Source organism: Dromiciops gliroides, chromosome 2 (genome assembly GCF_019393635.1).
Source record: "Dromiciops gliroides isolate mDroGli1 chromosome 2, mDroGli1.pri, whole genome shotgun sequence".
Lineage (NCBI taxonomy): Eukaryota > Metazoa > Chordata > Mammalia > Microbiotheria > Microbiotheriidae > Dromiciops > Dromiciops gliroides.
The window spans coordinates 370,583,235-370,602,048 of NC_057862.1; the positions used below are offsets into that span (position 1 = coordinate 370,583,235).

The window sequence follows — 18,814 nt, forward strand, 5'->3', positions numbered from 1 at the left end:
TCTCATCTATAAAATGAGCTAGAGAAGGAAATAGGAAACCACTGCAGTATCTCTGCCAAGAAAACCCTAAGTGGGGGTCACAAAGAGTCATACACAACTGTGCTAAGTGCTTTATAATTTTTATCTTATTTAATCCTCACCACGACTCTGTGAGGTAGGTGCTATTGTGATTCCCATTTTACAGATGAGGAAACTGAGGCAGACAGAGGTTAACTGACTTGCCTGGGGTTGTGCAAATAGTGTTTGAAATTGTCATATTTGAACTCAATCTTTCTGACTCCAGACCCAGTGCTCTATCCCCTGTGCCACTTAACTGAATGTAAAACAGTAAGAAAACCCCAAAGTTTGAGAACTGCTGCCTTAAAGCATTACACAAAGGGGAGTTATAACTATGTTAACTCTGGACTGTTTGCTTCACCCCTACTTTTTTGTGTGTGAGGCAATTGGGGTTAAGTGACTTGCCCAGGGTCACACAGCTAGTAAGTGTTAAGTGTCTGAGGTTGGATTTGAACTCAGCTCCTTCTGAATCCAGGGCCAGTGCTCTAACCGCTACGCCACCTAGCTGCCTTTTCACCCTTACTTTTGAACAAAGTGTGGTCCTTACCCCTTCTTGCCAACCTATGCTTTGGACAAGTGGCCTTGCTGTGCTCTGGGATCCCTATTCCATTTCTATTTCCAGGCTCCCGCTTGCCTTGAATCCTGTGGTCTGTGTGCCACCCCTACACATCCTTGCTTTGTTTCTCTCAGGCTTCACAATTGGCTCCTTCCCAAGCTCCACCAGTGGTCATGGCCCTGGCTACGTGGAAAAGGGAGAGGCCAAGCCTTCTCCATCCTAGCTGGGCTGGAGCAGCAGCGTCACACAAAATCAAGCTGAGATTGCCCTCCAGGTGACTCTGATTTTCCCTAATAAATCTGTCCCTTGCCTTCCTGCCCATCTTCCAAAGGATTGCTTCCCACTCTTTCTCTCATGCTCCTTTTCAACTTTTTGCCTCCTCTGCCCTTCCCTTCTTTCCTCACCACTTCCCATCTCCACCCTTATGACTTAGAGTTTGTCTCCTGCCAGGTGGAGTTCTCCTCCCCTCGCCCACTAAGCTCCCTCCTCCTCTTTCTCCCCTTTCAGCCAAGTCCAAGAAAGGCCTGAACTCAGTCATTCAATTCTCACTCTGCAGATGAATTTGACTTCAGCTTATACGAATTCACATTTCCTATAAAACGTTAGGGTTTGCAAATATTTGTCCTACTAACCTCAGAGAGTTTCTGGGATGACGAATGAGATAATTGGGTGTAAAGTTCTATATCTAGGTACATAAAAGCTTTAGAAATGTACCAGTTATTATTATTATTTGTAGTGATGATGTCAAGAGATAAGGGCTTAAGGTGCTGCCCCTCCCACTGGTAGTAGCATTTAAAAACAGGGGTTTGTAGAAGCCTGCAAAACCTTCAGTGCCCCAAAGGACAAATCACTGAACATCAGAATTGGAAGGGACCTTAGAATATAGGACATAGACCATCAGGATTGTCTATTCCGTACGGTTCTTAAACTTTTTGGTCTCTACCCCTTTTCACTCCTAAAAATGAAGACCCCAAAAGGGTGTGCTGTTAGGGAAAGCCAATCCTTGAATGTTCAGTGTGATCTTTTACACTTTAGAAATGGATTAATTAGTTTGTTGATTGGCTAGACTTAATCAAGTATTAATAATGCAGATTAAACTTAAAAGTGTGTGTGCCTCATTGTTAAACATTTACCGGCACACTCCAGTATTGCTTTATAAACATTACTTGAGCTCATCAGGAGTGCTGCAGAAGACTCAGAGAATGATGTCATCACCAGACTAGTCGCCTAGTGACTATGGGAGCACACAATGATGATGGTGACGATGCTGCTGCTGCTAATAATAACTGGCATTTATATGGTACTTTAAGACTTGTAAAATGTTTTACATCTATTATCTCATTTGAAATTCGAAATACCCCTGGGATCTTCCTCAAAGGACTTTTGCTTATGTGGATTGTAGCTATAGATGTTTACTTCATTTGAAATTAAAATTCCCCAAGGTCACACCATTAATAAGAATTTGAACTCCAGGAGGCAGCTAGGTGGGCGAAGTGGATAAAGCATCAGCCCTGGATTCAGGAAGACCTGAGTTCAAAGCCAGCCTCAGACACTTGACACTTACTAGCTGTGTGACCCTGGGCAAGTCACTTAACTCTCATTGCCCTGCCCTGCCCCCCCCCAAGAAATTAAAATGTCTTGGTATTGTAATAAAAATGTCTTGGGGTCTCCCCAGAGGGAATCCCTTCTCTGAGAACCCCTGATCTAGTTCAGTTCCCTCAAGTCCAGAGACTAGAAGTGCTTTCCCCAAGTGAGTTAAAGTCAGTCAAGCATTCATTAAGCACCTACTATGTGCCAGCCTCTAGCCTAATCACTGGAGATATAAGAAGAGACAAAAGACTGTCTCTCTCCTCAAGGAGGTGACAATCTAGTGTGTGGGGGGAGGGGTGGGGGTGGGGGTGACAACATGCTCGACAGCTATTTACAAACAAGCTATATCCAGAGGGAAGACGCTAGAATTAAGGGGAAATTGGGAAAGACTTCTAGAGAAAATCAGATTTTAGCTGGAACTTGAGGGAAGCCAGGAGGTCAAGGTGAGAAGGGAAAGTGTTCTAAGCCAGAGAAAACATGTGGGGTTGGGAGATGGAATAGCGTGTTTGAGGAACATCCAGGAGCCAGTTAAGACTGGATCCAGTACTACATGGAAGGGCATGGGGAGACTAGAAAGGTTAAAGAGAGAGGTGGAGAAAGGGTCTAAGTTATGAAGGACTTTGGACACCAAACAGAGGATTTTATATTTGATCCTGGAGCCACTGAAGGTTATTGACCAGGGGGTTAACACAGTTATATCAGGAAGATCACTTTGGCAGTTGAATGGAGGGCGGACTAGAGCGGGTGGGGCCAGTGGTGAGAAAGTGAGGAGCGGAGGATGGATGTCATCTAGGTTGCAAACCTGTGTGACTGGGAGGATGATGGTACCCTCCACTCTAGTAAGGAAATTTGGAAGGGGTGAGGGTTTGGGGGAAAGATAATGAGTTCAGTTTGGGACATGTTAGAGAGGTGAGTCTGGAGGTCAAGCAGAGAGGTTAAGGCTGCATAAGTCGATTTGAAAATGATTGGCATAGAGGTGATCATTGAATGCATGGGAGTAGAGGAGATCACCATGCAAAATAAAATGGAGGAGAAGAGAAGGGGGCTCAACACAGATGCCTAAGCAGAGACAGGGTTTAATATACCCTTGAGAACTGTGGGCCCACTCCTGGGAAGGATATGGGAAAATGATGAGGGGCAATCCTTGTCTTTGAGTTTTTGACCAAGGCCTTCAAGAAGATGCCCACATGCTATTGATGGTACCAGAAGTACAGAGTAGATGCCTACTAATTGGGGAACAAATTGTAGCAAATGAATGAATAGTGTAAAAATGATGACTATGAGGAGTACAGAGGAGCATGGGGAAACTTGACAATATATCCTCCCACCCTGGGACAGAGAGGAGAGTCTGTCAGCATAGCTTGGGCCCCCTCTGTGGGCAGTTCATTTTTATCACACTCTACCCCTCTACACTCAGTTTTTCGAAAAGAGAAGAATTCAAAACTTTTCTTTCTAATATTAGAGGGTAACGTGGATTTTTCATATTTCTGCTCCTAAGGGTTTCTTACTTCACTTTTCCTCTTCCACAAAACAGGCACAAAGCTACCTGCACTATCAATCTCATAGAGTTGTGAGAAAAGTGATCTTGAAATCTTTTGTTTGTTTTTTTTAGTGAGGCAATTGGGGTTAAGTGACTTGCCCAGGGTCACACAGCTAGTAAGTGTTAAGTGTCTGAGGCCGAATTTGAACTCAGGTACTTCTGACTCCAGGGCCGGTGCTCTATCCACTGCGCCACCCAGCTGCCCCGATCTTGAAATCAATGAAGATTGCAAGTGGGGATTTTTATTAGACACTGAAGGGACTCTTAAAGATCATCTAGGACTAGGCCAAACCTCTCATTCTACAGATTAGGAAACTGGGGGCCAGAGAGAAAAAGGGATATATATTTCACACAAATGGGACTCTGGTCTCCTATTGTGGGTCTGAATGGGGTCAGCCCTGGGGAGAATTGTGAAGGAAGGAAAGGATGGCATGGTGCCTCTCTAAGTGTGCATTTAAAGGCCTCTCTATAAAGCTTTGTCAGCTGTGTCCTCTCAGGCCACTGGCATTCAGACAAGACACAGAGAAAGTCTGTATTACTCCTGTTAGTTCATGTTTATTTTTGGCATGGGGGCCCCCTTGGCGGGACTAGGGAGGGTGGCCTGGGGTGCCCAGTGTGGTAAAGTTCCTTTAAATGAAAAGTACCCATCGTTTTAACAGGGAAGGCTTTCCTTAGGGGGGAAAGTTGGGCCTTGGAAGGGCTTAAAATAAATAAATAAAAACAAGCTTCACTTCAAGAAAGCACTTAAGCCTTCCCTATAACTACTTGGGCCTGTTTTTGTCCATGACTTAGATCTTCCTCACTTCCTTGGGAACTTGGGCAAGGACAGTCTACTGGTGTCAGAGGACAACCCTATCAGGAGACATAGCTGTTGGTGACCTCTGGGGAGTGATGGGGATAGCAGGAAGGCCCACAAGCCTCCTGGGTACCCCCACCATCGGGGGCAGTACACTGTTCCGAATGCTGCCGTAATGGGGACATCGTGGCAGAGAAGAGAGAGCTTTCCTCCGAGTACTGGTGAATCAAGCTTCCAGGCCCAGCTCTATCACACAAACACTTTCTTTTTACTGATTGTCTTGAGCTTTATATAATCTTCATTTCCAAATATAGCTCTCTGCCCTCTCCCCTCCCCAGAGGGACAGTCTGAATCTGACAGGATAGGTGTTGCTCCACACCCATAATCCCCCATCTAATTTTTTAAAAATGTCTTCAGTGCCTGCCATCTCTAAGCTCTATGATTGTCAGCAGACTGCATGACATTCAGGGTGTAAGAAACCCTTAGGGGTAGAAAGAGGAAAAATCCACTTTGCCCTCTCTTTAATCTTAGGAGGAACAGTTCTGGATTTTCCCTTTTCAAAGAGCCGAGTGTCGAGGGGTGGCAGGGGATGAAAATGAACCGCCCACAGAGAGGTCCCAAGCTATGTTGACATACTCTTCTCTCTGTCCCAGAGTAGGAGTGTAGGGTCAGTCCTAAACCACCCCTGGTGGAGTGGGAGTAGGCAGGACAGGGAGGAGGTATTGGCTTCTGTCCTAGACCAACAGCATTAGAGGGTGCTGGGAAGGAGGAGAGCCCATCCAAGAGATGGGAAGAAAATGTTTATGCCTGAAACCCAGTGCAATTCTGTTAGACTGAGGAGGCCTTGTCACTAGCTCAGGCTGACTTCACTCCTTCCCATGCCTCGCCCTACCCAGTCAGTCCCACATCTTAGCTCTATTTGTCAGTTTGTATGTTTCTGTTGTGTGAAATCTGAAGCTGGGAAGGCTCTCAGAGTCTAGTCTGACTCTACATTTTGTAGAGGAAGGAACTAAGGCTCGTAGAGGAGGAATGACTTGCCCCAGGTTAGATTGTGGCAGAGCTGAATCTAGAGTCCAAACCTCTTGATTCCCAAGATTCAGTGCTCTGCCAATTGCCCCGTTTCTCCCTTTCTGATCTGGCAGGAGGACTCTGGTTCTAGAAAATCCTCTTTTCTGTTTTCTTTCCAGAGGTAGGTAGGTGTCACAATAGATAGAGTGCTGGATAGAAGTCAGAGAGAATGGATAGAAGTCAGAAAGACCTGACTTCATACCTGACCTGAGCTACTTCTTAGCTGTATGACCCTAGGCAAATTTCCTTGTCTGTCAGATGGAGAATAGAATCTCTGCCCTACCTCCCTCACTAGAGCTTTGTGATAACCAAATGTGACCAAAGTTAGGGAAGCATTTTTTTTAAAAGTAAAGCACTGTGTGCAATGAAGGCATTATCCCTTCTCCCCTTCTGGACCTCAGTTACCATGTCTCTAAAATAAGGGGACTGGGCATCTGTAAAATAAGGGGATAGTTTCCAAGGATCCTTCCAATTCTGATACTCAATGAGCTAAAGTCTCTCCTAGTTCTGACACTCCATGGTCCATGTTCTCCAGGACTTCCATCTCAAAAAGCCAGTATCCTAATGTCCCTTTCCCCTCTGGCATTCAATGTTCCATATATGCATCTCCAAGAGTCCATATTCTAAGGTCTCTTCCAGCTCTGACATTCTATGTTCTGTTTCTCACAGCATCACCTCCACCTGGACATTGAGACATTCAGCCTCCATGGGTTTTATAAACTCATTTCCCAATATCGGCTTCAGAGAACCGGGCTCCTCTTTTGCTCCCATGACTTGCTTTGTGTGGCCCTAGGTAAAGAAGTGGTTAAAGGAATAGGACCTTGGACCAGAAAGATGCTTGTCTTTCCAGAAAGCCCAACATGCTTTCGTAACCACATGTAAAGCTACCTTTCTTCTAATATCATCGCTTGATTTGTGCCAAAGGACATTTGTACCTTTGTCCGGTGGCTGATGGGCGGGCTCACACGCATGCACCTTGCCCTTCTGCGGTTGTTGGGTGGCAGGGCAGGAAGAGGCCTTCCAGACTCTAGAAGCTGCCTAGAATACTGGACTTTGCTCTAATCATTAACATGAGGAAAAGGAAGGGAGATATCAGTGAGGGTGAGAAGGGTTAAACGGCTTGATTGGGGTGAGAACTGAGAGACCTGGGATGAACCTGGAGTTACCTTTCATGTCCTTGTTAATTCACTGGGAACAAGATTCATAGACCTGGTCAAGGGACCAAATACAGAATGCTCATCTCTTCCTTCAGAATTCACAAAGGCACCAAATCTAAGCTGGAAGAGACTCCAGAAGGCATCTAGTCTAACTTTCATCTGAAAAAGAATCTCCTCTATAATGATCTTAATAAACAGTTATCCAACCACTGGAATAAAACCTCCCCTGATAGGGATCTCATTACCTTCCAAAATAGTCCATTTTACTTTTTTTGTTTTTGTTTTTTTTTGTGGGGCAGTGGGGGTTAAGTGACTTGCCCATGGTCACACAGCTAGTAAGTGTCAAGTGTCTGAGGCCGGATTTGAACTCAGGAACTCCTGAATCCAGGGCCGGTGCTTTATCCACTGCGCCACCTAGCCGCCCCCATTTTACTTTTTTGAAAGATATTTTTTCCTGATATTAACCCCAAGTCAGAATCTTTGAAGCTTCCACTTGTTGCTCCTGGTCCTTCCCTCTTAGGCCTAGTGTAAGAGACCTTCAGATATAAAGACAACAAACATGTCTTCAAGTCTGTTTTCTAACATCTCCAGTTCCTTAAATGAGTGTTTGTATGCCACAGTGTCCCATTCCTCCCAAAGCATCTTTGCTGATTGCCCTTCTCAGGATATGTTCCAGTTTGCCAATGTCCTCAGATTGATTGTTTCTTGGAGACACTAGTAGAGAGGAGATTTTGGGGGTAGACCCAAAGAACCAATGGATCTAGCAATACTGACCTTGGGGAAACATGGGTGCTCTGTGAGCCCTTTAGGGTGTTTATGGGGGAGAGGGTAGCTACAATATTTTCATAATGTTCTCATTACCTGAACCCTCAAAGAGGAGGGTGGTACCCGACATCCTAAGATTGCTTCAGGTTTGAATTGCTGGGGTTGGGAAGTAGGAAGACAACTTGGAACCCAAAATGCAACCCAGGTTTGGGATCTGGGAAGATGTAAGAGAACTAGGAAAGGTGATAGGATTGGAAACTTCTGGGGTTTATTTGAGAGTCTGGGTGAATCTACAGGGCATCCAGGTGATGTGGACACAGATCAGCTGCTGCTGGGTTGGCTTACCAGGGCCTGAGGTGAGAAGAAAGGAACTAGCCTTAACCATGAAGCTCTCTCCACAGTGTACTTCAATCTTTGGGATATACTGGGGGAAGAGAGGAAAAGGACAGAAAAGGAGAGGTGGAGAAATAGCCTGGGAGGTAGGAAGGGAAGGGGGCAGGAGGGTTTCCAGTGTGAGGGAGTGCTAGTCTCTGACTCCCTCTAGCCCCAAATCACTGCTTTTAAGGGACTTAAAGAACAAAGGATTGAGCTGCATAACCTCTGGTTAGGGGTGAGGTGGCATCGCCAGACCAGCTAGGCTTGGCTGGGGCTGATCCTAGGAAGCCAATGCCTTATCCAGAGTAATGTTTGTTGGTTTTAATAGATGCTAGGGCACTCAGCAGAGTCCTGGGACTTAGGTCTCATTGTTCCCTATCTAGGAAAGAACATGGGGATATGGTAAAAAGAGTCAGGAGACCTTTGACACTAAGTCATTGTGGGACCTTTGACTCTGCACATCAGTTTCCTCATCTGTAAAATATGTGGCCTATTTTCTTCACAGGATTGTAATCAGGAAGGGTCAGATGAAAGAAAGAACCATATGAAAGTCCTATAAAAAACACTCTTCTGCTCAAAAACCTTCAGTGGCTCCGTATTACCTATAAGGTAAAATACAAATTCCTAAGCCTGGCATTGAAGACAGTTCACAGTCTAACTCTACAACCTTCCTAGACTTATTTCACATTATTCCCCTTCACACACTACATCCAGGGCCCTTCCAATGGAGCTCCCTATTCTGTCCTCCATTCTCTCTTCTTTGGGCATTTGCATATGTTGTCCCTGTGCCTTACATGTACTCCCCTCCACATCTCTACCTGGTAAAATCCTACTTCAAGACCCAGTGTATGACCTGCCTTCCCCAATAATAATAAACAATAATAATAGCTAACATTCCTATAATACTTGAAAGTCTATATATCATCTTACATATGTCATAACAATCCTGTGAGGTAGTTGCCGTGGGAGTCAGGAAGACATGAGTTCAAATCCTACTTCAAACACTTATGAGCTGTATCACCCTGTGCAAGTCACTTAACTACTCTTAGTCTCAGTTTCCTCATTTGCAAAATGGAGATAATAGCACTTAACTCAGTGGATTGCTGTAAAGATCAAATGAAATAAGAAATGGAAAGAGTCTTGGAAACCTTAAACTGTCGGTTATTATTATCCCCCTTTTACAACTGGGATCACTGAAAGTCAGAGGAGTTTAAGTGACTAACTCACTCACACATCGAATAAATGTAGGAGGTAGAATTCAGACCCCGGTCTTTGTCACTCCAAGTCTGCTGTTCTCTTCACTGTGGCCCACTAGCTGTGCGGAGCTCTTCCTTAGAGGAAAGGGTCTTCTTCCTTTTCAGATTTTTACAGGATTTGCCTAGACCTTTCCTTTGGCCCATCACACTCAACCTTAAGGACGGGGACAGGAACCAGACCTATTATTTCCCTGGCATGAGGCAATTTCTTCTACCAATGTGGTTGAGCACCTTCCCTGAAACTGAGCTTTGGAGAATTGCCTGAACCACAGGGAGATTGGGTTGACATGCCCAGGCTCACACAGCTGATTTGTATTAGGGAGGGGCCTGCAACCTTAGGGGTCTTGTCCTTCTATCCCTCATACTGTGTTGCTGCTTTATCTGGGGACACAACCTCCTCTCCACTGTTAAATTTTAAGGTTTTTGAGTATCATTTCCCCCTATGTATATCTCTTCTATACATAGGACCCCACACTTAATACTTTATAAATGGAGAATTGAAATGGAAAACTAAAATATTGATGTACCTGAGAACACACTGAAGGCATTGTTATTGGAAGAGAAAACTGGCTGGTTCCCCTGCCAGCATCTAGGTGTTTCTGTGTACTAGATATACCTAATATTTTACTAGAAACATGGGGTCCTGTTGGAGGAGAAGGAATAGAAACTATATCTAATCTGATAACTCTTATTTAACTCAAATACCCAGCCAGGCAAACTCAGACTTACACAATGAAAGTGAGTTTGGCCATCAGGGTGAACCTCATTCCACTCTAGCCCTGTGGAAGTGATGTATTGATTAGATGGGGAAAAGGCCCTCCTGGGTCGTCCCTTTGCTGTCTCTCTCAGTGGTGGTTCTGAGGGCAGAGGCAGCATTCTAAGCCTGGGAACTGAGTCTGTCTTCCTTGTCATACCAAGAGGGTACAGGTCATGTTAAGCAAAGATGGACTGCTTCCAGCATCTCTGAGGCCTGGTAGAAATTGGAGGTGACTGTAACGCTGGATCAATATGGGCTGGGAGATTGGTGCTCTGGCATTTAGCCTCTCCATGCTCTGTTTGTTCAAATCCTCAACAAGCAGGGCAGAGAAAGTCTATTTGCCAGGCAAGTTGCTCAGATGCCCCTGATATGCCTCTCCATACCCCCACCAACCTCTCCAGAGTGAGGCCTACCCCAATCACTGCCTGTAACCAACGGGGTGGGGTGGGGGGGCTTCCCTCGCTTACTTATCTTCCATTAGCAATCACCCTCTGCCTTACAGCAGAGAAGGAAGGAGAGGCTTAACCATGTGGAACCTTTTGGGGAGGACATGCCTGCAGACATGCTGCACCTCCTAGGAGCTTGGAGCCCTTTTAAACAGTCAGTGACCACAATGGCAAGAGGACCGGAGGTCATGCCATGGAAGGATAGATGGAAGGAACTAGGGATGTTCAGCCTGGAGAAGAGAAGGCTTAGGGGAAGAGAAATATGATTGCAGCCTCCTGCAAGGAGTAGGCTTTGACTTGTTTCCTTGTTTTCCTTAGCCACAGAGATCAGAACTAGGAGCAAGATGGGGAGGCAGATTTCTGCTGTGTGTAAGGAAAAAAAATTTCCTAACTATCAGAGCTGACCAATAGTCACATGAGCTGCCTTTGGAGGTGGTAAATTGCCTGTCACTGGAGATTTTCAAAAGAAGGCTGGCTGACCACTTGTCAGGGATGTTGTAGGTGGAATTCATGATTTGGGTATGGGTTGGCTTGGATGATCATTCCTCTGAAATCTCTTCTATCTCTGAAGGTCTAGTATTCTACATAGGGAAATTCTACTCTCTCCTTCTCCCCCCACCCCCTCCCCCCCTCAAAATGCTCTACATGCTCTTCAGCTATGCAAATCCTGATCCTTTGGGACTCTAGTCAAAGTGCACTTCCTCCAGGAAGCCTTCCATGACCATTCTAGCCCATGGTCAGCTTCTCCTTATTTGAATCCTACAGGCCTGCTGCCTGTGGCACACAATTGAGTACTTAATTATACCCTACTTCTTTCCAGCATGTCTTGTTTCCCTCCCTTAGGGACAAGATCTGTGTAGCATTTTTGTTTCCTTGTCAAGTTAGCCTGGTCCTGGGCCCTACTTTAATTCAGATCAACACTGATTAATTACCTACTCTGTGCAAGGCCATGCATGTACTCAGAACTGGGGTTGAAGATGAAAAACAACCCAGCGCCTGCCCTCCAGGAGGGGGGTTGTCCTTTAGTATGGGGGATATGCCTCCCATCCCTGCACAGAAGTAGGGTGTGATTTAAGATGGGTGAAGTAGAGGCCCCTACAAAGTGCTCTAAGAAAATTTGGGAAGGACAGCAAGGATCAGAGAATGCTTTGGGGACAAAGTAGCACCTGCACTGCACCTTAAAGGGAGGATTTGTGATTAAGTAGAGATAATGAAGGAATGCCTCCCAAGTACAGGGAGCCTGGGTAAATATACCCAGTAAAAGCATAAGAAAGACTAGGTCCAGCTAAGGATGCAGAGGACATTCAGTGGGGAAGGAGGATGGAGAGTGTGTGTGATTGGGGGGGGGGGTGAGGATAGAATGTTCTCAAGCTGCTAGAATATGACCTTTGGACCTCTCTGGACAAAACCTTCTCTAGAATTAAGTAGTTTACAGTATTCAGTAGCCCTGTGCTTGGAGAGTTAAGCCTACCATTTCAAGGATAGAAGGCTGAGCAATAACTGAAGGAGTCAGCTAAGAGATACCTTTTCAGGCTTAATGAGGGAGGTGAAGAGCCAAAGCTCCCGCTCTAAGAACCAAGGCCATTCTCTATGATGTGGTCCAAACAAAATCACAATTGTCCTGGAAACCTCCTTTTTCTCATACTCTTCAAAGTGAACAACCAGTTAAACATATACTAATAGACACTAGAAAAGAGAACAGAGACTGTTAGAACTAGAAGGGACCTTATAATAAAGATTGTGAGAGCTGTGAGGAACATTGGAACACAGAATGTGAGACGTGCACAGAACATCAGAACACAGAATGTGAGAAGTGCAAGGAACATCAGAACATAGAATGTGAGAACTGCAAAGAACATCAGAACACAGAATGTGAGAACTGCAAAGAACATTAGAACAAGATTTCAGAGCTGGAAGGGACTCTAAGGAACAGCTGTTCTGACCAAGGGCTTCTTAAACTTTTTCTACTCACAATCCCTTTTCACCCGAGAAATTTTTACACGATCCTGGGTATATAGGTATATATAATAGGTATATGTAATCTTTGAGTGTTGCCAGATTTTTCATGACCCCCACATTCAGTTAAAGAAGCTAACCAATTCACTAACTTTACATATAGAAACAGTAAGGCTTGGGGTGGGAAAGTAACTCATGACACCAGGCGGGAATCAAACCTAGGAAACCTCCTACTGAACTGAAAACTAAATTTTTAGAGACAGACTCTTCTCCCCTTTTCATCAGGCTTAATCTTTTTTTTGGTTTTGGATGGGCTGTTCTATCATTTCCCTTTCCGTGTTTACTTTGTAACATATTAACTTGTTGCCAAAGAGGAATTTGGGGGAAGGAGCAGGTAGGGCAGAGCTTGGTGTTAGGAACATTTTTCTGATGTGGGAAACAGCAGGCAGGAAGTCTTCCACCTGCATCTGAAGATAAGGGATGACCATCATTAGAAGGAGGATCAGATGAAAGATTCCTCACAACATAAAAGGCCAAGTATGTGAGGAGAGAGTCTGGGGTTGGTGGTCCTTGACTAAAGGGTGCAAAGTGGACACTACCTGACAAGACCCACACAACAAATATGCTGCCCACATCTCCACCTCCGGGCAGGACTGGCTTGGAGTGAGCCTTGTTGGCCAAGATGGCCTGAGGAGGAGAAAACGAAGTGGGTGGGACTTACCTGTCTCTACAATGAAGTAAAGTTTGTCCACAGATGCCTCAAAGCCCCTGCCCTGGAAAAACATATTGATGCTGAATGGCTGACCCCTTCTGACTACCAGTCTGTCCCGGCACAGGCCAGAAGTCCAGTGACTTTTGCCATTCTTCTTATACTCCAGGTCACATTTTTCTAATGTCAGTTCTGCAGAAACAACAAAAGGGCAAGAAGTTAGTGGCGCATCAGTGCAGACTAGGAGTACAGTAGCTGGATGAACTATGAGCCAAGAGCCAGAATCATGGAAGTTCACACTTCTTCAGTACTATAAGGTTCACAGAGCACCTTCCTCACTGCAGTCCTGTCAGGGAAGTAGCATGAGGATGGGGAGGATTTCTATTTTTCTCAAATGGGAAACTAATACTTCAAGACATACTGAAATAACAACAACAAAAACAACAACACCATTTATATAGTACTTACTATGCGTCAGTCACCGTGCTAAGCTCTTTTAAAAAAATATCTTATTTGATCCTCACGACAACCCACCAAGGTAGCTGCTATTATCACCCCCATTTTATAGACGCTTTGTGAACCAGGAAACTGAGGCAAACAGATGTTAAGTGACTTGCTCAGGGTCACACAGCTAATCAAGTGTCAGAACCAGGCTTTGAACCTAGATCTGCAGTCTTAAGATTCAGTTTCTCTGTCTCTGTCTCTGTCTCTGTCTCTGTCTCTGTTTCTGTCTCTTTCTGTCTCTCTGTCTCTATCTCTCTGTCTCTGTGTCTCTGTCTCTGTCTCTGTCTCTCTCTGTGTGTCTCTTGTCTGTCTGTCTCTTTTCCCTTTGGGTTTTAGTTTCAACCACTGAGCCCAAATTTCCTCAGGAGAATAAAAAGGAGATAAATAACATTTACCAAGTAGACCTCTTGGGCCTTCAGTTTCCCTATCTGTCAGGTTGTTGCCCTCCTTGTTTCACAGAACTTTGTGTGAAGGAAATGCTTTGTAAACTTTAAAATACTATATAAATGGGAGATATGATAGTCATCAATCATGACTAAGTCCTGTCTGAGGTAGGAATTGCTACAAAGTAGCAGATAAGTTATATATCATGAAAAAAGGGGAGGGGAATACACATTTATTAAATACCTAATACGTTCAAGCATTGTGCTAAGTGCTTTACAAATATTTAACTTGATCCTTACAACAACCCTGTGAGGTTAGGCTGCATTCTCCATTTTACAGTTGAGGGAACTGAGGCAGATGGAGGCTAAGTGACTTGTCCAGGGTCATATGGTATTTGAGGCTATATTTGAACTCAGGTTTTCCTGACTCCAGGCCTAGCATTGTATTCACTTCACAATTGCCTCCATAATTAAGAGGAAAAGACTCAGAGGAAACAATTTACAAGTAGTATAAGCCAGGTTATAACCAAGTACTGAACTGAGTGCTATGAGGATGTGAAAGAATCACAAAATCTTAGTCTCTGGGGGGAAAATCAGAATGATTTCAACTTAATTGGATGAGTTCAACCTAATTCTTTGAATCAGAATGCCCTCTGTAACATCCTCAGCAAGGCATTGTACACTTGAAGACCCTCAATGATGAGGAGCTCACTACTTCCCAAGACAGGTCAAGTCTATTTTTAATTGTTAGGAAACTTTTTTGTTGTTGTTGGGTCATTTTAGTCATGTCTGATTCTTTGTGACCCATTTGGGGTTTTCTTGGCAGAGATACTGGAATAGTTTGCCATTTCCTTCTCCGGCTCATTTTATATATAAGGAAACTGAGGCAAAGAGGGGTAAGTGACTTTCCCAGAGTCACACAGCTAGTAAGTATCTGAGTCCAGATTTGAACTCAGGTCTTCTTGACTCCAGCCCCCCCCCCCCACTGTACTGCTTAGCTGCTTCTCTTCTCACTCTACCAAGCTCCCTACAAGATATGGATGTTTCTTTAACTTCTCACTCCCAGGGGTTTTGTGGAGAGAGTGTTAAGTAAACGAAAAAGTGCTGGAGAGTTCTGAGCCCTCATTGTTATGAATACCATATACACAAGAAACTTGGCAGCTGGAGCAGAGAGCCAGGGCTGGGAGAGGACTTAGCTGGCTCTCTGCATGGATGCTGCTTTTACTAACCAAGGCGGCCATTCCCCATTTCCAGAGTTTGGTCTGAGGAGACCACACCTGTGTGGGCAATTGATTGCAACCTGGCCATGAGAGAAGGCCTAGGGAGGACCAGAGAAGAGAGGTTTGGAGCAGCTGGGGCTGAATGGTCCAAACCACACCCTGCTGAGTTTCTCTCCTTGGAAACAAGCTGTGAGGGCGTTTGGGGGCTGTGACTGCCTCCAGGGGCTATTTTTGGCCCCCCTGATGAAAGACTTATTGCTGCTTTGGCTGGGAGGCAGATAATGGGGCCACTTGTTTCCTTTGGGTGGGGAGAGAGATTCTGAATCTGGAGGGCTATTGCTGACCTATGAAGACCTCTGAGGTTGAAGGATGCAATAGAAAGAATCCTCAACCAGCAGCCAAAGGGGCTCTGTTCTGATCTTAACTCCACTGCTGGCTTGGGCTGTCATTCATGGGCCAGTTTCTTAATCTCTCTGGTTATTTCCTTTATGGCAACAATGGTCATGCAGGAATAGGATAAGGAATGAAATAACATAGATATGGTGCTCAGGAAAAAGCTACTAGCGAGATCCACATCATTAAGTAGTAGGAAAAAGGACACTTGAATTTAGAGCCAGAGGGTCTGGGTGTGAATTCTGAATTTTCTGGTTGAAATCTGTATGACTAGGGGCAGCTAGGTGGCGAAGTGGATAGAGCATTGGCCCTGGATTCAGGAGTACCTGAGTTCAAATCTGGCCTCAGACACTTTACACACTTACTAGCTGTGTGAACCTGGGCAAGTCACTTAACCCCAATTGCCTCACAAAAAAACCAAAAAATAACCAAAAAAAAGAAATCTGTATAACTTTGGGAAAATCGCTTTATTTCTTGGTCTCAAGTTCCTTATGTGTAAAATGAAGGAGTTGGTCCATATGACCCCTAATGCCTTTCAGTTCTACATTGGTGACCTTACGCTCATTAGTCCTACTCACATTTAGATGGAGCTTTTCTATATACAAAATGCTTTTCTCACAGTGACCCTGTGAGAGAAGTACAAATGTAGTTATTCTACCAGATGGGGAAACAGACTCTGAGTCCAAGGTAACTCAGACAGCAAATGTCACAGCTAGGATTCAAGTCTCCTGACTCCCATTCTAGTGCTCTTCCCATTATTCCAACAAGTTAGCAGGCGTTTATTAAACATCTACTATATGCCAGGCACTGCGTTAAACATAGGGGATACAAAGAAAGGCAAACCAAGTCCCTATTCTCAAGGAGCTCACAGTCTAACCATTATTGACATATGCCCAATAATTAGTGGTGTTAGTTACTATGGTAACATTATTATTATTATTTTATTATTTTTTTTTAGTGAGGCAATTGGGGTTAAGTGACTTGTCCAGGGTCACATAGCTAGTAAGTGTTAAGTGTCTGAAGCTGGATTTGAACTCAGGTCCTCCTGAATCCAGGGCTGGTGCTCTATGCACTGTGCCACCTAGCTGCCCCACTATGGTAACATTATTAAGAGAAGGAGATAAGCATTTATATATCACCTATTATATGCCAGGCATTGTGCTAAGGGCTTTTTACAAATATTTCATTTTGATCTTCACAGCCACTCTTTTAAGTGGGTCCTATTATTATTTCCATTTTGCAGTTGAGGAAACTGAGGCAAACAAATTAAGTTGCTTGCCCAAAGTTACATAGCTAATATCTGAGGTTGGATTTGAACTCTGGTCTTCCTGACTCCAGACCCAGTATTTGATCCATTGTGCCAACAGCTGCCTCTAATTAATATACACATTTCTCCATGTCTGGGGAGGTCCATTGGTTTAGAGCTAGAAGGGACCTTAGAGATCACCTAGTATAACCCCTCCATTTGCATCTGAGGAAATTGAGGTCCAGAGAAATTAAGAGATTTTTCCAAAGCCTGCAAATAAAAGCAGATTGAACTCAGACCCCCTGATTCCAAATCCAGGGATCTTTCCACTGGATCACAAAGCAGTGTGGTAGAGGCTAGAGTATGGGACTAGGAGTCAGGAGCCTTAGGTTCTAGTTCCAACTGGGTTACAACCTTGCTGTGTGACTTTGGGTAAGTTACTTTCCCTCTCTGCCTTTCCCCATCTGTTATAATGGAGGCTCTGTGTCGATCATGGGTTTCTCGTGGGGATAGAACAGCAGTCTAATGACTGTAAGCTCCTTGAGGATACAAGTGTATTTTGCTTCCTTTTGTATCCCCAATACTTAGTACAGTGATTGGTATATAGTAGGTTCTTAACAAATGTTTACTGATTAATTGATGTACAATGCAAAAACCCTTGGGGAATAAAAGTCACTGCAGAAATGCATGTTATTTATTCAGGGACTGATATTATTGTTCTTTCTGGCCTGAAATACCTCTGAGCCTCAGTTTCCTCATCTTCAAAATAAGGGGGTTGGACTTAATTGTCTCTCAAATCCCTTCCAGTTCTAAATCTACGATTCTATGTCTTCATGTCTCTTGATTACTCCAGTACTTCTTCCTCTCAAAGCCCTACATAGAGCAGAGTGCTCCTCAGCCCCATCCTTCTCTCTGAAGGACTCAGCTCGACTGGGAATTCCCCTCTCATTCTGTCTAGCTCTGTTTAGGTGACTAACAGGACGGAACTGAAACCCAGGAGAAGTCTTGGGTCCCTAGCTCTCACCCCATGACCATTCCCACTACTGGAGTGGATGACAGATGCCCTGGGAAAGCTATTTTTAGCCCCAGATCGGCAATAAGTCAGGGCTGGGAGGGATCTAAGAGGATGCTGCCTCTTGGGCAGAGGGGATGGCTGAGAGCACTCTGACATCACTAGCCCTCAACTGATTGTTTCATAGTGTTCAAAGCTGAAAGATAGTTTAAAGAACGAACATCTAGTCCAATCTCCTAATTTTATGGATAAGAAAACTGAGACCCAGGTGAGAGAAGGTATTTGCTGAGGATCACACAGGTAGAAAAAGTAGGATTTGAATCCAGTTCTTCTTACCACAAATCCAGGACTCCTTCCATTGGATCCTAGCGCACTAGCTGGAGTGGGGCAGGACACAGAGGAAGTGATGAGAAGATACTGGTTCCACCAGTAAGGTCCCTTTTACATTCCACCTCTACACTCTTACTGTGTGACCACAGGCAACTCACCTAACCTCCCAGGGCCTGGGCCTCATTTTCCTCATTTATAAAACAAGGGGAAAGGGTTATTCCAATTGCTTTCTCAGGTCCCTCAGGTCAAAAGCTAATAACCTGTGCTCCTATTTCCTCATTTATCGTCACAGCACTCCTAGGAGGCAGCAGGGCAGATATTATTCCCATCTTATTAACTGGAAAACTGAAGCTCAGAAAAGGGTATAGAACTTACCTGGCATTACACAGTAAAGCCAGGGACAAAACCCAGACCTACTGACACCGAGCAGGGCTCCCCTCCCCCTTCTGTTAGTGCAGTTGTATTCTCCATCTGGTCACTTGGTACCAAGGAGTGAGTGGAAATGGCATTGGACTAGGAATCAGAAGACCTTGGATCAGCCTGGCCCTATCAAATCCTACTTTTTCTACCTGTGTGATCCTCAGCAAATAACTTCTATCATGTTCCTGCTCCGCACCTCAGTTTCCTCATCTGTAAAAGGGGCATAACATAACTACCTCACAGGTTTTTGTGGAGGAATGGAAACCAGAGGAATTCTC

At 44.6% G+C, this 18,814-nt stretch overlaps 1 protein-coding gene across 1 annotated transcript in view; it reads right to left on the reverse strand.

Annotated features, from left to right (window-relative positions):
- Window positions 1-18,814, reverse strand: part of TGM2 (transglutaminase 2) — a 61,130-nt gene that overhangs the window by 41,694 nt on the left and 622 nt on the right. Inside the window, exon 2 of the mRNA XM_043989790.1 lies at window positions 13,041-13,220. Coding sequence (XP_043845725.1) covers window positions 13,041-13,220 — 180 coding nt within the window. The remainder of the gene's footprint in view (window positions 1-13,040; window positions 13,221-18,814) is intronic.